Source organism: Glandiceps talaboti, chromosome 5 (assembly GCF_964340395.1).
Source record: "Glandiceps talaboti chromosome 5, keGlaTala1.1, whole genome shotgun sequence".
Lineage (NCBI taxonomy): Eukaryota > Metazoa > Hemichordata > Enteropneusta > Spengelidae > Glandiceps > Glandiceps talaboti.
In genome coordinates, this window is record NC_135553.1 from 17,510,254 (window position 1) to 17,535,000 (window position 24,747).

The following is a 24,747-nucleotide window of genomic DNA, read 5'->3' on the forward strand; positions in this document are numbered from 1 at the left end:
TATCTGTACGGATCTCTGTAGACCAAGACAATATGTCGAAAGACTGTCAGAAACAAGTGAGGAAAGTGGAGCAAGCAGACAATCTTGAAGATTGTACCCAACCACACGGAACGTCTTTAAAGCAAGACAATATTCCATGTGATGAATTGGTAGTGTTTAAGATAGTATTGCCATCCCACCACCCCCCCGGTCGTCATATCCAATGTCATAAAAACCAGGCACTCTTCCAAGCTATTCAAGAGTCTGGTAAATCACCTATATCCTGTGATAAAAGCATACCAGAAGTATTGGATGGGGAAAATGTTGATTATGTACCAAATTTAGGAATCCCTGCACAATTTATAAAAGGGAAACAAGTACGTATCACTTCACAGAAATGTCTTGATAAATATTCAAATGAAAGAAGGGAATACGAGGAAGGTCACCTCCCTAAAGATTCAGATCACTTCTTCATTCGTTTTGGTAAAGGGTGTGTTCAGAAACGACAATTAACATATCAACAACAAAGTTACTATATGAACACTAGATTACGAGTTGATTTCCTTCAAGGAGAGTCTTTCCAAAATGCTTTGTGTAAAGATGGTAGATTTAAAATAGAGTGTCTTGATAATTGTGAGCTCACTCATATTTCTACAGACAGTGTTGTCTCTTTAAGCTATATTGTGTCAGGAGAGTACATACATGCCGAATTCTATCTTAACTGGACACTGCAAACTGCAGGTCAGAAATCTAGTAGATCTTCTTTAAACTCACCTGAAATATCTTCCGTAAAAAAGGGAAAATTTGAAGATGATAATGACTCTACATGTGAGGTTACTAATAATCCGACATGTACTTCATCATCAAATTCAAGCAGTACACATGAACAAGCTGAAGGTATCCAAGTAAATGTGTTCACTGATCAAACCTTCACCTTAGATGATGTGAAAAGGGTCCTATCAAAACATTTAGGGTTAGATTTTGAAGAAAAGGAAGATAAAAGAATTGATAATGCCAGAAGGAAAAAGATAGATGAGTATATGATTAAGGAATTCAGTCATTCCTTCCAAGCAACACCTGTTAGTGTGATTGAGAGATATAAGAAATCAACAGGCATAATATTTTGGCCTGGTGGCCACAGTTATGGCAATGGTACTTGTATACGTTTAGGGAGCAGGTATGTGATAACAAACCAACATGTTGTTGAAATGATTATGAAGGCCAAGGTTCAAGGTGGATTTTCTTGGTCAGATGTCAAGATAGTTTTTGGCTGGATTGAAGGAAATGATCCTGCTAAAGAAATATCATGTTCTATCAAACCTGTTGATGAAAACATCTCCATCTTTCGTGATGAAATCAAAGGCCTAGATTTTGCAGTTTTGGAAGTTTATGCACTTGACAAGTCAGACTTACCCCCACCAGTAGGGAGTTATATTTCTGACTTTCCCCAATCCAAGAGCTCTCTGTACATTGCTGGTCACCCACATTGTAAACCCCTGTTGATAGATACACACTGTGTTGCGTTGAATATTCAAGAAATGAAACATTTTCCACTGTGTTGGAAAATGGGACATTATCTTGAAGATGGTGTTAGTAAGGTTGAGCAAGCCCTAGATCCAACACGTCCCATTTATCAAACCTGTTTATTTGGAGGATCATCAGGTGCACCCGTTTTTACAAATGAAGGTGAATTAGTTGCAATGCATGCACGAGGATTTCTTTTCAATGCAGGATTTACTATTAAGAGTGAATTTGAGCAAGGTGTCTCTATGCTAGCCATATTTCACCATATATATAATTTCATCCAAAAACAGACAACTGGAGATACACACACTATGTATGAACAGGTCTTCAAAGACTTGTTTCCTACCTATGAATACCTATTGGAGAAGAATGTAGTTGTCTAGTTACAAGATACTAGAAGCATAGACACATTTCTTCTCCACTATCTATGATAGAAGTTATTTGCTGGCTAAATTACTGGGATCTCCAGCCATGGGATTTATTGCTTCTAAGGTGATGTTCCCTGTCATAGTCCCCATTGACAGAAAAATGTCACTGCAGATGGTGAGGTGAATGAAAATATAGATATGGGAGTAATACTAGATAGAACAGTGTATGTTAAAATACAGACAAGTAAGAAATTTCTTACTTCTCTGTGGTTAAAAATACAATATTTTGCAAAGTTTTATAGCATCTTGTGAAGACTTTCTACTGAAGAAATCTCTATTCTGAAATATAGTTGTATACTGTGTTTTAATAATATGCAGGAAATGCATGCATAGCAATATTTAACTATATGAATCATTTTAGTGAACCAGTACACTGTCTTTTGTTACTTCTGAAAACTTTAAAAGCACATTGTGTGATCATCCATGTAAAAATTCTGTCTAGATTTTTTGTGCCATTGTCAGAAATGTTAGTGCTTTTTAGATTTGTAGATGGTTAAAGATTTTCTTACTAAGCAGATGTTTTAAGTACTATAATTTAGGAGTCAAATCGATAACGTGTTCTCATTTTACCAGGATAAATGTTATAAGTTAGGCAGCTCAAGTTTACTGTTTGAGATTGACTTATTTAGAGTGCCTTTATAGTTTTTCAAGGTTGTGTTTTTATCGTCAGTGTAAGTGTAAAGAAATTGTAGATTCAGTTTACTATTACTACTTCAGATTTGCCCAAACATTGAGTTTAACAATATTGTATACACTTTGGACGTCATTGATTGTGTCTACAATTTTGCTGTACTTTTTTGAAATATAAGGATTGCCCTTATACTGCTAAGTTTCTATTACAGTGTAACCTTTGATACTTAGTGGATGTTAATGTTGTACAATTTATTCACAAAGCACTTTGTGGAAGATGTTATTATATGCCAAACAGTAACAGTTCTGTGACGGCCATATTGTTACCAGAGTACAATATCTCTAAAAATGAAATAAATATTGAATTAGAAGATTTTTTTGTGTGATTTCCTTGTTTATTAAAGCACAACTGTTAACTGAACATCAATAATGCTATTGAAATGGACAATGTGTCTACGTGTGTGTGTGTGTCTGTCTGTTTACGTGTGTGTGTATCTATGTGTCTGCCTGCCTGCCTGCCTGTCTGTCTGTCTGTCTGTCTGTCTGTGCATGTGTTTGTGCTCCGATTGGTGTGTGTGTGCATGTCTGTCTGTCTGTCTGTCTGTCTGTCTGTCTGTCTGTCTGACTGTCTGCCTGCATGTCTGTGTGCATGTCTGTCTGTCTGTCTGTCTGTCTGTCTGTCTGTCTGTCTGTGTGCATGTCTGTCTATATATATGTGTGTGTGTGTTGTGTGTGTGAGTGCGTGCGTGCGAGCTTGAGCCAAATTATACGCAAAAACAAGTATTGGTGTTTTACCTGTCATTGATGATAATGTATCACTTTATAAAAGCATGGCAGTCAGAGATGAAAATCCGTCAGAAGAAAACCTAGAATCTGATTATTACCCCTGAAGTTATTACTTTGTTTTACATATTGAAGATATAAATGTAGTAGTAAATCAAAATTGGCAAGACTGAAATACAATGGGCCCAATGTATAAGTTGCATACCGTACCTCGTATATATATAACCCAGAAAAATGAGGGACATTATGATATTAGGGTTATAGCTGTCAAACTTGGTTAGACGCTCTATTGAGAGCTAGATTGGCTCTACTGCCCCTTCAGGTACACTAAGAAATGTGTATTACAAACAAGAAAAGACATAAAACGACATGGTCACCCATAATAAGGTGGTGATCACTGTACGGTGACAGCTGATAGCTTTCTTTCTAAGAACGTCGACCGTGTGAGTCGTCATAGGTTGTATGGTTAAAAGTAGTTTTCTTTCTAAAATCGAATTTTTTTTCAAAATCGACATCTCAAATATTTCACATTTAATGTGAAATATTTGATTTTGAAAACTTGTCGATGATATAGTTTGATCGGTCGGCGTGAATGAAATAAAAACTCAGCTATTGGATATTTATTGTTCTTTATTGGCTAAACGAAATACTTTTGTTCTTTATTAGTTTTTGTGTTTTGAAGTCCTGTATAAAGATTACATATATTAAACAAACTTGTAGTGTTAGTGGATGAAACAGACCGCTATAGCTTAAATCTGTTAAACGTCTTGATTTCGTTTCGTAGAGGAGTTATGTTGAACCTCGTTCTCAGATTTAAGAAGCAACTTGCAAGTTTTGCAGTTAATGTTATTAGTTTACTTCCTAGCATCTACACTGATTGGGGTTGTTATCTCCACACTCAAACCAGGGGCTGTCTTTCTTTGGTTTAGTATATGAAGCAGGCCATGACGAATAGAGTAACTGGGATTTCAAGTTGGCCCGGGGGTGTCCCCTAGTTGTTTAATGAATGTGTTTATATCTGTTTTTGTGTTACGTTTGGGATAATTCGATATAATAAGTACAGTATAGCTACTTGAGTACAAAAAGTGTCGACTGGTTTCTGCAGTAAATGAGTACAACATATAGTCTCAATCTTAGTCAACTAGTTTCGCACTTCAGTGCATTTTTCAAAAAAGTGTCAACTAGTTTCACACAGCACCATAGCTCATCGATTTCAGTTTGTCCTTGCCGATCTCCTAACACCAAAAATAAGGTTGAATGGGTTGCATTAGTTTTACGCGACAGAAATATCACCAGATTTCTCACTGAAAACACGTTTTGTGATGTCAATATATAGAAAACTTATATACATGTACTGTCAATTTTACATGTTTAGGTTATGACGTTAGTTTTGCCAAAAAGGTAATGTACATGTGTCAGGATATCAAAGCGATTTTCCGTCTGTGATCACAGAGATAGGACAAAAATATCTACTTGAACGATTTACACCAAGGCCTTGATATCAGGCCTATTGCACGATTAGCTGATAGGTGGCGCTACACATGACAGCGAACTTGACTGGGTCACATTACCCCCAAGTTACCAATTCCTGTATTTATACAATATAAACGAGTTATATGGAAATACATGACCTCCCCAAAGCTAAACTCCAACTCAAACCCTGCCAACCACGTTTACTAACCTACAGTACAGCCTCGACTAAAATTTGCTCAAGATTTGGAAATATTCAAATTAGGAAATTTTCAAGACCAAAAACAGTAAATTTGTATACTAGTAGAAAACATATTCAGTTATTTGGATTAATAACCATTCAGAGAAGAGAATCTAAGATCATAGAACAATTAATATGTAGAACTTTATATCTACTGGCAAAATGAATATGTAAAATTATAGTATATCAAATTGAAAAAACCCTACGAAACAGCGGTGCTATAAGCTAAACAAGCTTTTATCTTAATTTAGCTAAAATCGTCGTTGTGTTTTTGGTATTATAAAATTATACAGGGCTGTGTGGCATGGCATTGATCAAATTCAATTCAAATCAATGCAAAGTGCGCTTGTACATATATGAACAATTATCTAGGTCGTCAATTGTAAGGTCACATGACGTTTCATTCATTCAATGTTTGTGTGTGTGTTGCTAAGACGTGTACGTATACATGTATGTATGCCAGTGTTCACGATGTAAGGAGTGTCCCCGTCAAGACACAATGAAATGACATGTGTGTTAGCTGAAGTAGTTTGCTGTTGTAGCGACGTCTCAAGAATAAGGGTCTCCAGGTATTTATGTAGCTACACAGACCCGCTTTCCCTACGATATTCCATGTCGTAAACAGACATGGAGGAAAACGACGGAAAGAAATCCCTACGAAAGGTTCAGCGTGCTATCAGTTTCATTCATGGCGTGCGAAAAGAAACGAAGGAGAGACGTATTGTACGAGTGTTTTTCAGCTCTCCGTTCAGAGGTCTTGAACAGGAACGTCATGAACTGACGAAGAAATACTGGCCTAGATTGTCCAGTATGTGCAGCAAAGCTGGCTACGAATTCGTACCGGTTGATTTGAGATGGGGTATCACTTCAGAGAAGACATCTAATGCTGGTACACTGGAAGTGTGTCTGAGAGAGGTCGACAGAAGTGACCTTTTCGTTGGATTTTTTGGACAGGTGAATATTAAATGATGGCAAAATAAATATTTACTCATAATATATATCATATATAAATGGCTGTTTTGTAAAAAATAAAGCCAATGTTAAATATCTCGACTTTAAAATGAATCAAAGTTACCGGTCAACGGATGTAATCGATAATAGATCCATGTATGGTTCAACTCGAGTACTGATATCAAAGCATGATATGTCGATTTGTTCCGTTTACAGAGTGAGCATAAAATCGCCATAATGCGCTGACAGTTTTATGATAGTACATTGTCACTGTGACCTTGCTTTCAATGGCAGTTTTTGAATTCAGACTAAAATCGTGTAGTTTATTTAGTTATGCGATGCTATAGTTCCCATTTATTAGTTGGCTACTAAATATGTTTTAGAAAGTGGAATAAAATCAACAATTCTTTTTATAAAACAAATAACACAAAACAAGCGAGGAAAAAGTGAAAATCATCCGCTTGAATGATTGTTTAACTATGTGATTAGCTTTTTTAGGTCATGAGTTCGAGAAAAATACGTTTTGAGAAGAAATATTAAGAATGATAATATAATTAATTGTCTGCTAATTAACTACCATAACTTTTTATAATTTGAATAGAATAAACATAAATGTCACTCAATTTCATAATGCATGTATTTCATCGACCTATTATAGCGATATGGATGGAACGGGGAAAAGGATGAACTCTTACAGAGAAGTTTTGACGTTGCAGCAATCAAGTATCCGTGGGTGAACCAGTACAGAGACCGTTCCGTTACTGAATTAGAGTTTCTTCATGGTCATCTCAATCACCCTGGCAACAAGCCGGCCTGTTTCTTCTTCAGAGACAAGGTATGATCTTAATTACCTTAGCAACAAACCAGCTCGTTTCTCCATCAGAGACAATAGAAGCTCAAGGTAGAATCTTAATCACCTTAGCAACAAACCAGCTCGTTTCTTCTTCAGAGACAAGGTATGATCTTAAGTACCTTAGCAACAAACCAGCTTATTTCTTCTTCAGAGACAAGCTCAAGGTAGAATCTTAATCACCTTAGCAACAAACCAGCTCGTTTCTTCTTCAGAGACAAGGTTTCAGTGATCTTAAGTACCTTAGCAACAAACCAGCTTGTTCCTTCTTCAGAGACAAGGTATGGTCTTAATTACCTTAGCAACAAACCAGCTTATTTCTTCTTCAGGGACAAGGTAGGGTAGTTCGCAAGATTGAATCATATTTGGTTTTTTTTTTTCACCTACGCGTAAGGTATACAGTGACACGGAGAGTTCCATATACATGGCATTGTATGGTCAATTGAACGTGAAACGTTATTGTCGCAATCGGTAACTTAATTATAATATATATTTTTTTTCATTTGATTCAGGAATATGATGATGGTATGGAATCGAGGCTATGGTCATCAGGTGATGACGATGAAGCGAGCAAATATACCTCAAATACAGACGGAGCCAGTGCTGGTCAACTATTGAATGACCTCAAAGAGAAGGTGAAAGGAACAAAAGATAAGGTAAGTTTGTAAGTTGGATTAATGATGATAGATTAACATGTGACGTAACTTAGGGTTGAAATCCGCGCAATTCATTTCTGTACGTTTATTTGCATTAGATTTTATTTTCCATTAGTAGATGCGTGTCGTTGAATATCATATCTAAGACTATTACACGAATGAGAAGCTAAACATACCGACTGTATAATATTCCTAAGTTAAAGACATCTGTGTTTATCATTCGTCACTTTGGGGTACTTACGTTACTCTAATAAAGATAACTTTGGAAAATATCAAAATATGAATAACTTTATAGCCGCAAAAACATTCTCTCGCATACCTACCAGTAACACGAAATATATACTGAGATGTTTTCGTAAAATATTGTGAAATTATCATCATACGTTATTAAAATGGATATAATTGAATTAGTCGATAATTTTATTTTTGTTAAATGGTTGCTATTGACAAATTGAACTGTAATTTAATAGTTTCACTACATAGGCCATTCGTTGCAAATCGTTCCCATACAATCACTTTTAAACAGACATTGATGGCGCTGTTCTTGTCTATTGCAGTGCTTTGAATTTGTAGAAGGTTATGCTGACCCCCACACTGGTGCAGCATTGATGTTTGAAGCTGTCAAGAAATACCTAGAAGAAACCGTACTAGCTAATCCAGCTGAAGAGATTTCTGATCGTGAAAAAGAAACATTGCTTCATAATGCTTACTACATGAGTCGACTTGGAGTCGGTGCAAGACGTGAGTACGTTGGGGGAGATGAGTACTTGAAGGAAGTGGACAGACACGTACGAAGTGATGTAGAAGGCTACACAGACAAACCGTTGTTGGTTCTCGGAGACCCAGGTAAAATAACAACAACGCTGCCCTTGCACTGTTTGCAAAATGAATCTTATATGTAAACAAATAACGTAAAATGCATGCAGAACAATTTGAATAGTGGCGCTTGCTTTCGAAAGAAGTAGAGAAACTTGGAGTTACTAAAATATTAACATATTGAGAATGAGAGAGCAAGTATTATTTACGGCGGGGGGCGGGCGGGAGGGGGGGGGTTAGGAATCGCCTTGCGATTTTAAAAAAGCACCCCACCCCTCTGGGAAATTTATGGGTGCCCCCTCCCGCGCTGAAAACTTTCGGAAACAATTAAAAGGACATGCTTGAGGCTATTTGCATGTAGGACCCCCTGAATATTCCTCCGAACCCCCCCCCCCCCGATCGTAAAAAATGACGGCGCCCTAAGAAATGGAAACGATAGAATATTCCATCGTTTGACAGTATGACGTTTTATGACAGTCACACTTATTAAACAAATTTTCCGATCAAAGATAGATTAGCTCAATCCACCCAACCCAAAACACAGTTGCCTTTTTCAAAGTAAATAACAATGTTTGTAATGATTTTACAGGTTTTGGTAAAACAACTCTCTTGGCAAACTGGTTGCATAGACACAAGGAAGGACACCCGGATGACGTCACTGTTTATCATTTCGTTGGGTGTGCACCGAGAAGTACACGTAAGTAATAGAATGCATTGTATAATGCTTCCTGTTCTTAGCATCCCTCATTTCTCGCCCGACCTCCCATCTACCCCACCCATCCTCGCAGCGCAGTACCGAATATATATTTTATATTAGTATATAATCTTAAAATTGTTAGCTTATTTAGTTTTATCTTTATAAGTTATCTAATGACGTATGACTAAAATGTAGTCGTCAATTCATTTAAATATAAATTTGTCACAATATGCATTTTGATGATGATATAGTAATAGAAAATATACCAATAGATACACACGATAAGGTATATATGATAGACTAATTAGCTTTCAATTTGTTAAACTTTCTCAATTTGCGATACAATCTTAGATATGTGAGATGAACGTCTCGATGTTAAAGTATATCTTTTATTGCGAGCAAAATACAACAGTGTTTGACCAACTGTATCCAGTTAGCCTGTCTCAAGCTGTACGACGGCCTACTATAGCAGTAAGTTTCCCTATTGATCACAGACACAGTGTAATCTTTCACTCCCTGATGTTTAATTAGTGTACATTTCACCAGTGGTGTTTTAAGTAGAGTCTTCAGGATAGGGACACTGTGGGATATCTAATCTGGTAGTTGCAATGTTGTATTGTGTTCTAGTTGCTAATTTAACATCGAATGTTGGAGTTGTTTGTTTACTGTCTGAGTGAACTGAGTGAGTGTATGTGTGTCATATTATCTGTGTAGTGACTAGCCAGCCTTGGTCTTGTCAACAATTTGTTTACTATTAAATATCAGGGAATGAAAGATTACACTGTGATCAATAGAGAAACTTGCTGTTAGTAGGTAGTTTTAGCACAGCTTGAGACAGGCTAAGAGATATACAATTGGTCGAACATTGTTGTACATCTGTAGATTGTAAACATCAAAAGATGGATTACAATAACAAATCGACAGATCATGATGAAACTTTTTAGAAAACTGGTAGCAAATAAGATAGATTTTATTCAGATAACCAAACTGAAATTTTAGCTATATACTATAAGTTGGGTGAATCTAAACACTTGACAATTTTCATTTTCTATTAATTATCAAAGAGGAGAAAGACATTCTAGTGAGGATGATAAAAGAACTGACTCTTCAGTTCGAAGAAAAATGCGGTGAAGAAATCGGAGACGATAAATCACAAAAAGATGAAAAGAACGACAACGAAGTGACTAAGGAAGAAGATTCCAAGAAGGATTCATCATCGGACCCAACGTCTTCAAAGAAGAAGAAAGACTTGAAACATAGATTTAAGGACCTAAGTGACAAGAAGACATATGAACTCCTTCAAGAACTTGATAAGATTCTACAGAAAATTTCGGATAGTGGTAAACGTGCAGTAATCATTATTGATGCATTGAATAAAATGAATGTTACACATGAGACGAGAAAGGTTGGTTTACACAGTTTTACCTCTATCAATGCTTATTGTACCTTATCACTGATGATGGACACTGGTCTGTCTGTCTGTCTGTCTGTCTGTCTGTCTGTCTGTCTGTCTGTCTGTCTGTCTGTCTGTCTGTCTACCAGTCTATACCTTAAATAGACTTGTTAGATTGAAAGTGAAATAGAGGGAGAAATCCTTACAGTCTTTGTAAATTGATACATTTAAGAGTTTATATTTTTGTCATGTTCTCTTCAATTGTCTGTTTCCTTTTCCTTTGTATAATGATAGGCAGTGGTCCTATTCGTGTTGAATAAATTTGCTAATTAAATCAACGACCAAGTCTATGCATATTTGTATTTCGGGGTTTCCCTTCTCACGTATGATCATTCACCAAACTGCATTTAGTGAGTGACGTTTGCATGTTATGACATACAGGTATAATACCACAATTATGCACTACATGAAATGCTAATTTCAGAACAATTTGATATCATTCGTTGTAGGAACTGATTTGGTTACCTACCGAACTACCAAAAGGTGTGTCGATGTTAGTGTCCAGTCTAACTAGTGATACTAGTAAAACAAAGGTATTGATTGAAGAACGTCACTGGGATACATTGGTTGTAGGACCACTTAAGATGGAGGACAGAAAAATTATGATTAAGGTATGGTCTGTAATTGTTGTCGTTAATTTTTCTTTATTTTTTCGAAAAATACATGTAAGTTGGTTCAGAAAGAAATATATCGATGAAACAGCTGATCTTAAAAATCCCAAATAATTATAGAATCTACCAACAAATGTAAAGTCACGGTTTAAAACAATATACGTAGTGTTGTTGAGACTTAACACAGATATTGACTCTTTGTTTAGTCATGGTCAACGTATAGTTATTTTTCCTTTTCAGGAACTACTTGCTCTGCGTGGAAAAGAGTTGACACCTTCCAGTATAGAAATGATTGTGAGTAAGGAACAGACGGCAAACGCCCTCTATCTGAAGACTTTTATCCAGGTAAATCTATGATACGCATACCATGAAACCAACACTTTCTGTCTCAAACAATTACTTTTCCTACCTGTAGATTGTATGTACAATAAATATATGCGATAGACTGTAGTGTTATGCTCTGATCATTACTTTCTGTAAAAAGACCCATGTAACTTTATTATAAGATATATCGTGGTGGTGATATCTGAGATTGCTATGGTTTGATTATTAGATTACCGTAAAGATAATCAATAGGTGATAAAATAGATATGTCAATTTCCAATATTTTACTGATTGAAATCATCATCCTCAGGAGCTGTGTAATTTTGGAGATTTCTGGCGACTTGAAGACCACATCCAATTCCTTATGGGAGCCAACAGGTAATTGTTTTCTTTATATTTCTTGTAACCCTGATGTCTTCCACAAATGTGTGAATCTAATCTTTGACATAGACAGCAGTTTGAGCATTTAAATGACATCTGTCACAAAAGTGTACTCATTCTTCGATGACTATATCAAGATTCGTATTTGAAAGACTCGGTTCCAAACAAAAGAATGGTCCTTTTTCTTATGACTTCACCGATGAGATAACACTAATGCAAGAACTTGGGATTGAAATCCTGGCCTTTAGTTAGACTCGTGACGTACGATCAATGATACATGCGTACTGAACGTTCATGTACTTCAGGTCAATGAACTTTCGACGGATCTTCCATTAGTGAGAATCTCAAAAGTATACCATGCAGGAAAGAAAATTTTGGAAATTTGTTTCCACCCCATATTCCATCAAAGAATACAGAATCCCCAAATGTTGCTTAATTATTATATCATTTGTTATGTCTTAAACAGTACCAAAGAACTGTTTGCAAAGATATTGCATGGACTTGAAACTGATTTCAACTCAGCCGACTCCAAGGAGAACATAATATCTAAGGTAAAGTGGATATCTAACCAATTCTGTCTTGTCATAGCTAACACAATGGATATACTAGGCCAAAAGAATAGATTTTACCACAATTCTCCTCGGAGACGAATTAAAGGCATTTTGCACTATTAATTTTGTATTATTTTTTCAGATAATGTGCAGCATTCTAGTATCAAGACGCGGAGTATCGGATCAAGAAATTAAAGAAATCGCCAATATATCTGATCACGTGTGGTCAGCAATTTTTTTCTTGATGGAAGATTTCTTTATAGATAGGGCTGGACTGTATGAGTAAGTCAACTGCATTGTACATACAACGTGTAACAGATAACTAAAGCGTTTCAGCTACTTGCCCCATTCACTAAGAACGTTCGGATAAGGTGTAAAACAAAACTGTTGAATTATCAGCCCAGTAGTGGTCACTCTAAATGTACTCAAATTTGTAAACAATGTCACCCAGCAGACGAAACCCAACTGTATCACAAACAGAATGTTGACAAGTTTGATTGACAATTCATTCACTGTTTGAGACCAGCTAGGGTCTACCCTTCTCAATGAGTAAACATTGTATACGGATAGATTACATTTAGAGCTACCACTACTGAGCTGATAATTAAAGCAATCAATATATTGTTATTTTACTCCTGATATGAACGTTGTAAGTGAATGGGGCAAGAAGCTGAAATAGTTATCTGTTACGTGTTGTACTTAATTTCCATAGTAGATGATCAGTGATGATACTATGTTGCACTGACCGATGCAGCGATGTACACAGTTTAATCACTGCCGGAGACTTCTTGAAAAATCCCGCTCAGGTGACAGGTATTAAACTAGTCGAAGATTCAAGCCGCTTTTGTACACAGTAATTATTTAAAAGTATTTCGCTATATACGTCATGCATTTGTTATCTTACATTATTTGTCGTCAGGAGTGTATTCCCCAAAATAACATTACATTTTACTCCATTTTATTTCACTCAGTTTTGCGTATGACGAACTATCAGTTGCCGTCAGAGAAAGATACTGTAAAGATGAAAACACTTTTAAAAAGAAGGTTGCCATGGCTGCAAGTTTCTTTGAGAAGAAACTAAATGTAAGTTATCTATGTAAGGAAGTCCGACGTGAAATACAAACCGACAGACAGACAGACAGGCAGGCAGACAGACAGACAGACCGACAGACAGACAGGCAGGCAGGCAGAGAGAGAGACAAACAGAGAGACAGACAGAGAGACAGAGAGACAGACAGACAGAGAGACAGAGAGACAGAGAGACGGGCGGGCGGGCGGAGTGGGAGAGAGAGACAGACAGAGAAGCGACAAAGACAGACAGACAGACAGACAGACAGACAGGCAGACAAATAGGCAGACAGACAGACAGACAGACAGACAGACAGACAGACATGTACAGAATAATAAAAGTTGTATATTCAAATACAAATCTTTATAAAAATATATTTCCTTAAGTTAACGTAAATATATTTGCATATTGTGTATCTGCATGCAAACAGTGGTCGTCTATTAGTAATAGTATTTGACAGGTGTCACAGCAAATACTTTAATTACGTAATGTTACAGAAACACACTACTGTAACAGTGCATTTCACTACCAGTTAATGAGTCTCGCGAAAATATCGCCATCTTAGACATATATATCAGTGAAGTCGTTAGCAAAGTCCGGCAACGTTCTGCTTCTGCCCTACAGGATACATCGGTGCTAAGGAGTCTATAATATTCTCCGTCAAAACTACAGATTGGGCAAACCATGTCTTCCTTCCTTTTTTCCTTTCTTAAAATCAAATCAGCGGTTAGAATTTTTTTTCAGAAATTTCTTAAAACTGACATCGAAGTTTTCATATTATTGCCAAGTTGAATAAATGTTAACAAATGAATGTCTTCATTCTATAAACGCATGCTGACATTTTCTGTACTCCCCTCCCCAGAGGAAAGCTGGCAACACGTAGATTCACGTAGCCTCTGGAGTCAACACACAAATTTTTTTTCCCTTTGATCCACCTCATCTGTTAGGTTACAAGATAACGTATTAACCATTCTATGCTGACATACATATTGGAGAATCGTTTTAAATTTTTATATGTTTTAAACAAATATTCACCTCATTTTTCTTTCAGACATTAGGACCACGATACGACAATGAAACTAATACTCTTCAAAGAATTGCTATAGAGCTACCATGGCATCTTAAAAAGTTGGAAGAATATGAGCGACTGAGAGAAGTTTTGGGCCATCTCGCAGTTTTCCTTTTTCTTTATCAATCGTAAGCTATATAGACACAGTTCTGCCCCCGTATCCTTTAATATGGAAAAGTGTTGTAATTGTCGTAAAACGCAGTTACCGTAAACAGGTGTGAATTTGTGCAAACGTATAATAGTTTTTACTACTCCATAACTACTGACTTGCCGCATGAGCCAAACATCAATTATATCATTGTCGTTAAAGTTATTGTAACTAAAATGAGGTCAAGAAAGAGTGAAAAGAGAGACAGTATCATCCCATCACCCATTCTACTACCTCCGTCTTTATTTGTCTTCCAAATATCTGTGTCTGTTTGTTTGCAGAACCAGTTGTACATACGACATGTATGGCTATTGGAACGCCATGGAAGCATCGGGTAGTCAAATAGCATCGTTGTATACGAGATCAATAGACAATCAGGTAGCTCTGATGTATACTGAAGGACTTGAAAGATATAAAGAGTCACTTTCACCTGCTAGGAAGGTAAGTCAATTTTGTAACCATTCCTATATGTTATCATATGACTGAAATTGAAAGAAATATGAACAACGTAAACACTCCTGCAAATACCACGAGTATATAGTCTAAAATCTTGGGTCATTGGGTTCTGTTAGTGAACATAATATATATATATATATATATATATATATATATATATATATATATATATATATATATATATATATATATATATATATATATATATATACATACATACATACATACATATATGAAAAGATACTGTTCTCATCAGAGCGTCTTTTTTCTTCTTTCGCTCTAATTTTATAATTTTTTAAATTCATTTTTGAATTAATTAATTAATTAAATAATTAATTTATTAATTTTGTGGTCGTTAGTGACACGTGCAATGTAAGCAGTACACCTGGGAAACCTCAGCCTAGTCGAAATGTTTCAAACAAAGTCATTTACACATCCATGATAATAAGCTACGGAAAATCTTCCTTACGGAAAGATATTGTAGACCCTTTCCTGTCATTTGGTAAGGAAAAATGACAACACATCAATCGTTCTAGATTCGTTCAGTGGAAGCAGAATTCAGGGAAACATATTAGTCACAGGTTTTTTAACAATTTTGCAAATTAGGTGAGTCGATACAACAATGTATTTTCTCTACTCCAGACGTTTTGTATCATATTTGGTTTTTGAAGGAATTATTAAGAAACAAATCAGGGTGCTTCGTTTGAATCATGCGTTTTTTTTCCCTATTTTTCCCATAGCTCATATACGTGGTGTACAGTGTAGCAGATTTTCTGACTTGTTTTGGGCATCCTAGGCATTCCGAACCATTCCTAAAGCGAGCTCTGAAGTTACAGGTATGATATGCGCACATGAATCAGTACACCCAGTTGTGCACGTTTAGTTTTTAACAAGCATCGTCCGTAGTCTGATGTTTGGAGAAGTGAGGGTTTGATGATTTTCCAAAAAACACAGCCCGAACTTTACTGGTAAAGCTCAATGTGCTGGTACATCGTTTGGAAAATAAATCATCATAACCGATGCATTTCAATTAGGAGCTTAGTAATTGTGAATTGTATCGTATCATTATAGGGCATACTCATACACTACGGGGAATTCATTCTGTCTACAGTGTCGACAATGTCTTCTCTACACTTTTTGATAGTTATAAGCACGGAGACGTTTATAACAATGGCATGTAGGAGACAGTGTTGCTCTGATCCTGAAATTTTATATTCTTGCACTATCAGCAATATCCTTTATTTACTACACTTTACAAAATATTGGACTTCACTTTTGAAATTTACACTCGATTCATTCATCTATACATATTATACCTAATAAAGTCGACGTCGCTATATTTGATCTTTCTTGTCAATTTCTTAGCTTTAGCACATATCGTGCTTCATTTCGAACTACTAGTATTGTTTATACCTTTACTCCTACCGTCCATGACAGAATGTGAGCGTTTGAAGAGTTTGTTTTACATATCTCTCATACTTTCATCTTATATATTATCTTACGTTAGTATGAACACAAAAACTATACGGGATAAATAGTTGATGAGAATCAAAGACTTGACTAATTAACTGTACACTTTTATTGTCATTATACCATGCACGAGACAGGTTCAACAAAAAAATACGGACTATATACTCTGGTCGTACTACGTCACGACAACGCGTGTCTACGTCACTGGTTCCGCTGTGTTCGTAATATGAGTAAAAACGTTCAAAATTGTTATTACTTTGATATTACTGGCGCTGGTATAATTATGTCATTCTCCAATATTTTTCTTCGTTGAGCCGGAAACTACTCGTGACCTAAAGGTTGTTACTATGTGTCGTTAGTCGAGAAGTGACAAAGGCCCGGTAAGAAAGAAAAATATTGGGGAATAACACCCAATTATCTAAATATTTTACAGAAATATGCATACAAGAAAGAAGAAATCTATAATGATTATTCCAAAGCAGATAGATACATTAATCTAATTAATGATTTGGCTTGTCTATACTGTGAGCTTGAACGTTTTGGAGAAAGTGAGGAATTACACAAGGAAAACTTAGAGGTGAAGGAGAAGTGAGTATTGCTATATTTATTCCTTTACCTCTTCAGTATTAATTACTAATCGCTCCCCTTGAAGTCAGACAATACAAAGCTTTATGTGTTACATGCAATACGCCCTACGGTTACAAAATACCTTTATAGAACAATACCTTTCAGTTGAAATTTCCCAATCATAGAGTTCCTTTGAACTTATCAGAGTCAACTGCTACCCCATAAAGACGTTGACGTGACATACCTTCAGAAGCAAAAAATGTGTCAATGCAATTCGATTCAGGCAATGTTGTGGTACCATAGAATTGACGAAGTAGCCAATCAGCTTACCCTTTTGGATGAGAGCTACCATACTTAATAACAGCTTTGTTTTTTATACTGTGACTAAACGAGGAGAACAAAAGTGACGTGATCTAATTTTAGAATGGAAACCCCTGGATTATTCACGGTGCTCCCTGTCCTGAACTTTCCTATTCATCGGTCAAGTTCAGGTTGGCAGTAGAATGTGGTTTTATAATCCCTGTGTATTATTTGAGTCTGTTCATTCTATTGGCATGATTCGTGGTCTAAATATTGACACTCAGTACGGAGTAGACTGATACGGGTTGAAACTGAGAAATGAGTATAAAGAAGATAGTGTCATCGTTAACATTTATTCACACCATAGACACACTGAAATGTTCACCCAAGGATCTATGTCCTCATCAATGATATCATTAAAAAAATGATTTACCTTCTAGGTTATTAGAGACATTGCCAAAGAAGTTTACCAAATCAGATATTGCTGTCACGTTCAATGGATTGGCCTTGCTGAATCAAGGCCAGAGGAAATACGATAAGGTGTGTGCATTTTTATTTGCTCGTTTCAAGTTACCGTTCATCGGTTCTGTTTGATGCAACCATGCAGACACAAACTGCATATTCTACATTGAGATAGCAAGATAGCCACTTAAACGTAAAGCAACTAGAGTCAGACACACAGGCGCCAATATTTGAAGCCTACATTTGATGGGAGTATCTGAAAAGGGAGCACGTTATTTCATTTCATTTACACAAAATGTGGCAAGAAACATGTTACTATCTTATTCTTAAAGTGTAGCATTTGCAGTTTCTTATTGGTTTCTGCGTAGTGGTGTCAAACAGCGCCATCAACGGTAACTTGAAACGGGCTGTATTTGCCTTTCTCGTGTATGTCTTGGCAGTTTTAACCGTATCTCATTACAAAACTAGTGCCCAAATAGTTCCCAAAATTCATCATATAGATGCATTACCAAAAAATTCAAACAGTATACTAGTGTATACACCACACCGACAGGTAAATTGTTAAAACTTGTAATATGTACTATTATATATATAGAATTGTAAAACAAAATCTCTATCATTTTCTCAATGTTACAGGCTATGGATTATTACAAGCAAAGTCTGGAAATGCATAAAGCAACTCTTCATGAAAACCATAGTTACATCGGAACTTCAAATAATAACATTGGAACATGTCTATTGAACCAAAAGAAGTATCGTGAGGCGATTGAATATTTCAATATAGCACTTGAGGTGAGTCTGTTTACTAAGCTAAACCAGTAATACTAGTAATAATTATTTTTAAATGACTGGGAATAAATTTGTTTGGATATTAGTCAGAGTCCCAAAACCTCGATTATTGCCCAAACCCTGAACAACCGTCCTCCCGATGTTTTTTTGGGCTGATTCCTGACCCATGAGACCATTACGAATCGGACTGATGTAGTCCTTGCACCCTCGAGGAATTGTTTATCGTGCGTGCCTACCTATCTATAACTACCTGCCTATACCTGCCCATAACCTGCTATAGCTACTGGTATTTGCCGACCTACTATCTACGTAAATCCATCCATCCATCCATCCATCCATCCATCCATCCATCCACACACACACACAAACACACACACACATACATAAATGCATACATACATACATACATACATACATACATACATACATACATACATACATACATACATACACACACATACATAAATGCATACATACATACATACATACATACATACATACATACATACTCTATGATATTTGACATTCTTTCTTACAACAGGTATATGAAATATGTTACTTTGGGAGTTTTAATACCAATTACACTGGCTGTCTCAACAATCTTGCTGTCTGCTACAGAAATTTGAAAGAGTTGGACAAGGCTGCCCCATTATATGAAAGGTATGGCCTGTTTATATTATTTGACCAAGGACATGTCGCCCAAAAGGTTTTGAAATACGTGTTTGTTCCTTACTCATGTGTCTTCTTGTATGTTACTAGGGGTACAAGCTAGACTAGCTTTGATATTTCTTGTTCCATTTTGTCATGTATGGACTGTACGGTATTTGTTGTTATGGCTCTTTTTTGAAATCATAATGACGTTATCATCATTATTGTCATTGTACGTGTATGAGTTCATGTATAGTACTTTGGTTCTTTGTCATATGGTCATCAAGCTGAATTCTATCATATTGATTCAACACCCGTCTCCCTACTAACAGGTCTTACGAGGCGACCGTTAAGGCACTAGGTGAAAGACATCATGACACAGCGACCAAACTCATGAATTACGGTGTTTTCCTTCAACACCAAAAGAAGTATGATGAAGCTTTAGAAAAATACAAAAAAGCACATAGCATATATTTGGTAAGTATCAACTCTTTATCAGACCCTCTGCTTGTTTCATTTGTCTGTCTGTCTGTCTGTCTGTCTGTCTGTCTGTCTGTCTGTCTGTCTGTCTGTCTGTCTGTCTGTCTGTCTGTCTACCGGGTTAACTAATGTCATTTGTATGTTTTTGCATTTTCAGGAATGTTATGGGGAAGAGCATAAGCAGACTCTATTTGTAATGGAAAACATGGCTATTGCATACTCATTGGCAGGCAGAGAGGAAGAAGGCCATCCATACTTTAGTTTCGCAGGCATGTAACCATATGTTTATTTGATTCTGTGGAATCACAAACCACTCTGATTAGCTATCGCATTGTGTATTAGCGTGGGGTGGGGTAGGGTAGGGTGGGGGATGGGGATGTTGATGGGGAGAAAATATTTCAATCAAGAACTTTTTAGCAGCCCCTTCCCCACAGTGCTGTCACATATTGTCATGGCTGTCCCAAAACATGAACTCTAGCTTAGTCCCCCCCCCCACCGAATACTGCACAGAGATGTTGATGTATCATTGTACAGCACCCCCAACGTTGGAAATGTGTAATTGTTAGGTACATGAAAGTAAGAGTAAAAATCACATAATAGAGTTCTTCAAATAATAGCATCGGGCTTCGTAAGTAGAAATATCATGTTGAACTCTAACCTATGGGACTTTATTTGAATATATATCACACTATCCTTGTTCGACTTCTAGGCGAAACCCTTCATAAACAGGGAAGATTTGAAACTACTTTACCTGGTCTAAACCGTCGTATGTTAAAATTCTACATGGAGAAAGAACGAAATAAGGATGCGACGAAACTACTAGAACGAATGCTAGATGCTAGCTTTGCAGAATCTATACACTTCGTCGCACTTGATGAACTTGATTCGTATCTACCTGAAGACGAAAGACCTAAACGACGATATGAGCATACAGTTGAATATGCCGCATCCAGGTATACGTAGCAACAATAACAGTTTGTCATTTTGTTAGATTTCTTTTGAATCATAACTGTCTAAAAGTAATCTTACAGTGTATACATGCCTTCAAGAGTTCAGTTTGTCCATATATTGAAATTACTGCCCCTTGGAATGTAACCAGGACTCCCTGTACATGCGTATGTTACGAACGTTCATCCGTCCATCCATCCATCCATCCATCCATCCATCCATCCATTTCTCCATCTCTCCCTGTCCCTCCCCCATCCCTCCCTCCTCCCTCCCTCCATTTTTATAGCATGTGATTTGGTGATTATTTTAAATGTCACTTTCTAAAAATTACATCTTGTTGAGAGCATTCAAACCTTTAAACACCGATACCCTACACTATCTGCAATACCTTTGAAAGAAATGTAACTGGCATTTTCCGTATTGATTTCACCAACAAATAGTTTCACTCTTTTAGATTCCCAAAAGACGACGACATTCTGGAGTGTTTGGCCGAAAGCACAGCTGTAAGAAAACAGACCCAGAGAATGATTGATATTCTTAAAATTGGGAAATACGAATCTGAATCATACAACTTTGTCTACAAAGAGTATTCAGCGAACGACATGAAGAGAGAGGGAATGAAATTCCTCACCATAGCAACAGAAATATTTCCAGAGGAATGGGTTAGTTGCTCTCAATTAATATCTAGGCAGATGATGATTTCCTTCCAAAGCATTCTCTCAAATATATATAAACCAGAGCTGTTGTTTCTTCCTCGACCCTGCGAAATAACTGGGCAGTGCGTCTTGGACGGTGTCGTAAAAGAGGCTGTGGTTTACGATGATTTTCCATCGAGTCTGATCTAATTATCCGTTTGAACTTTAAGATATGGATCGAGTGAAAGTATTTATAAATCTTTCCATAATCTGCTTCTGAATTGTGATGTTGTAGTGAATGGTAGCTTAACAAAGGGGTTAATAACATCCATATCAGTACTGCTCTCAGTAAGATACCAAATTCACATTTTATTCTAACTTTCAGACTTGAGCAACGACTCAGTGTCTGGATTCACTTATATTTTGTATAAAATTATGCAATGTCCCATAGCAAAGGTACCCTACAAAGGTACAAGATAAATCTTAAGTGTTTTTTTCTGAAATCGCAAGTAATTGTAGATGATGATGTAAAAATCATGAAATGACTCTCCAGAACCCAAAGTTTATGACTTTACTTCCTGGATTGGGGTTCTCCTTTTAATACATAATGTAAAATATACATTTTTCACAGTGCATGCAGATAAATAAGTCACCTCTGTGCAATCAGTGTATGTAATAAACTGTGATGGGTTGGCGCAACCAGGTCTATCTGTCCTATAAACAGTAAACTATAATTAACAGAGTTTAATATACGTATTAAATGGACAACATGAACCAATTTCACAAAACCTGCACTTGAGATTTGCACTTTTCGCATACAAATGCGAAAGTCCTGTTTAATATAGCTTTTGCGACTGCGCAGATGATTGTTCAGGATTGTCATTTGTTTTGTTTATGTTTGCCAAGTACTCGTTGCAGCTTGCGAATAAGTTGTTTATGTTTACGCATCAATTGCTCATTGGTCGAAAGCCTTGTGATCTCACTAACACCTGTGCGGTGTTGTCATGTTTTGCAAAAGTAACGGTGCATCTTTTGTAAAAAAAAAAAGCCAGTCAAAAATTATACAATATCGAAAGGCCCCCTTCTTTTCAATGGCAAAGCTATCGCAGACTTTTTGCATGATTCGCTTGGTCAGACAATACTAATGATCACTAATGTAATCTCAATGCAACATGGGGATTATTTTGCTACCTCTTTGCGAAAGAATTGCGCACAAATTGCGGCAGGTTGTACAGATCTTGTGAAAAATGGTACTGTACCTGAATGTCTTCAATTAACAAATTATATTTCAGAATCCACTGTGCTATCTTGCAAAGGCACACTCTGAACTGGCAGAATACGATGAGGCAATAGCTCTATTAAGGAAGGCCATAGAGTTACATCCAAATGACGCAGATATACTGGAATCCCTTGGTAAAGCACTGATAGCCAAGGGAGAAACTGAAGCAGGAAAGAAGGAGTTACAGATGGCGCTAGAAGTAGTGAAAGATGACAATGTGAAGGCTAACCAGGTAAGGAGGATTTCACAGTCAATAACAGATAATACATATATTATATCAACACTCGATAATATATCCTATAGTGTAGCTCCGATCCGCTATAGTTACTTCCCTAATTGTAACCATGTAATTGTTAACTTCATGTGATTAAAGGTTTTATCCTGTGTTTATAACATACATATGCACTGACAAAATAGAGTGTATTGCTGGGGCTATTGCTCCAATAGATGTGAGGCTTTCTTTACATGTCAAATGATGGAGAGATACGTTTGCCAATGGTTGTATTCTGTAAACAGCTACGTCATTGTTCCTCTTTAAGGCCTTCCAAGATATGTATTGATATCTAAGTTTTACCTCAGCCCACTATAGATTTATTGGCCTGAGGTTTTACTTGGCATCTTGTTACAGATAGAAGAAACTTTGAAGACGCTGGAATAAGACTCCAACCACTTGTGAGGTCATGTTACAGGTACCAGAAACTCTGAAGACGCTAGAATAAGACTTCAACCACTTTTGAATCGTAGCATTAGTGTGAATGCGTAAACCAATACTGCGATTAAAATACAGTACAGGGAATCACAATTGCAATCGCAAATGTACGAACAGTATGCGTATTTAACTGATAATTATTTACAAGAAAATGGACGGAGATACATTTTAAAGTAAAACACGTCCGTATATGAAATATTGATAAATGCCGTATATATAATTATGATTACTTTTATCGACTTTGTCGTTGATGTTAGCTCTTCTGTTAGAAAGGCCAATTGTTTTTATTTCGTTATCATCATAACATCTTTAAAATGGTGATTGTATTTTCACGAATCTCTAGTTTTGTCAAAGGGGGAAATTCAATGGTTTGCTTTTAGAGACGGATTGCGTGTCACACCTACTGCGGAAGAAAGCGCCTCAGGCAGGGACCACGTTCTTGGAAATTTCAAAGTAGTTGGCCTCATCCAAGACTTTGTCATATGTCATGGGCTTTGTCCTTTTAAAATATAATATAAAAAAATTAAAAGGTTCACAGTTTTGATTTCAAGGAATTCGATAAAATGTTATATAAATTGCAATATAATGTCTGTCTGTCTGTCTGTCTGTCTGTCTGTCTGTCTGTCTGTCTGTCTGCCTGCCTGCCTGTCTGTCTGTCTGTCTGTCTGTCTGTATGTCTGTCTGTCTGTCTGTCTGTCTGTCTGTCTGTCTGTCTGTCACCAGGGTATAAGTTAGACGAGCGTTGTTATTTTTTGAGCCCCAATGCCATGCATATATAATTAACTGTAATGTATTCAATGTTATTATCTTTTTATCATAATATTGAATAAAATATTGTTACTATTTCACGGCATGACTCGTGAATAATTACGTTTAGTGTGCAAATTCAATGTGTTCTGGTCGATGAGGGCACTGATTTTAGAGTCCATAACCTAAAATACAATTTCATCACGTGTTTTTTTTCCAGCGTACGCGTGTTATGCGTACAGCTAAGCGCACGCGCACACACACGTTTACTATATACTTTACTATAGATGATTCTAAAAGACTTACACCTCGGTGGTATCTAATATTGAGATAAGGCATTATATCTAACAAAATAGTGTTTAAAAAATGCAGTTGCAGCTAGTGCGACTTTGAATGAGACATTTTATTGAAAAACGAATAAAAACAGATTTACAGATGAAAGTATACACATTTAGATGTAATAGTTAAAGATTTATATTGTCCAGAAACTGTTTCGATGTATAGAAAGAATTACAGATATTAAATTTTATTTGATTTTAAGTGATACAATTATCATCAAAACAATGGCCGTGTCTGCCATATATTTTATACGAAATTACCTTTCATATCATGTAGACTGTTCTTAA

The 24,747-nt window shown here is 36.4% G+C and overlaps 2 protein-coding genes across 2 annotated transcripts; both read left to right on the top strand.

Moving 5' to 3' along the window:
• The first annotated feature begins 32 nt into the window (after positions 1 to 32).
• On the top strand, positions 33 to 1,886 carry LOC144435427 (serine protease FAM111A-like). Its single transcript, XM_078124022.1, has one exon. The coding sequence runs from the start codon at positions 33 to 35 to the stop codon at positions 1,884 to 1,886; it is 1,854 nt and encodes a 617-aa protein (XP_077980148.1).
• A 3,683-nt stretch (positions 1,887 to 5,569) lies between these two features.
• On the top strand, positions 5,570 to 24,152 carry LOC144435257 (TPR repeat-containing protein DDB_G0287407-like). Its single transcript, XM_078123844.1, has 25 exons — positions 5,570 to 6,009; positions 6,665 to 6,841; positions 7,369 to 7,512; positions 8,070 to 8,358; positions 8,918 to 9,025; positions 10,090 to 10,430; positions 10,928 to 11,089; positions 11,330 to 11,434; positions 11,724 to 11,791; positions 12,261 to 12,345; positions 12,488 to 12,627; positions 13,317 to 13,428; positions 14,466 to 14,611; positions 14,913 to 15,072; positions 15,828 to 15,923; positions 16,991 to 17,145; positions 17,865 to 17,964; positions 18,523 to 18,678; positions 19,217 to 19,335; positions 19,656 to 19,800; positions 19,961 to 20,072; positions 20,513 to 20,756; positions 21,206 to 21,413; positions 22,679 to 22,897; positions 23,294 to 24,152. Exons 1-25 carry the CDS (start codon positions 5,683 to 5,685, stop codon positions 23,321 to 23,323), a joined length of 3,948 nt encoding a protein of 1,315 aa, XP_077979970.1. The 5' UTR covers positions 5,570 to 5,682; the 3' UTR covers positions 23,324 to 24,152.
• Positions 24,153 to 24,747: the final 595 nt, after the last annotated feature.

Coding starts and splice junctions, on each gene's coding strand:
- LOC144435257 (XM_078123844.1), top strand. CDS start 5,683: ATGGAGGAAAACGACGGAAAGAAATCCCTACGAAAGGTTCAGCGTGCT. Junction 6,010..6,664: donor TCGTTGGATTTTTTGGACAG/GTGAATATTAAA, acceptor GACCTATTATAG/CGATATGGATGGAACGGGGA. Junction 14,612..14,912: donor TTCCTTTTTCTTTATCAATC/GTAAGCTATATA, acceptor GTTTGTTTGCAG/AACCAGTTGTACATACGACA.
- LOC144435427 (XM_078124022.1), top strand. CDS start 33: ATGTCGAAAGACTGTCAGAAACAAGTGAGGAAAGTGGAGCAAGCAGAC.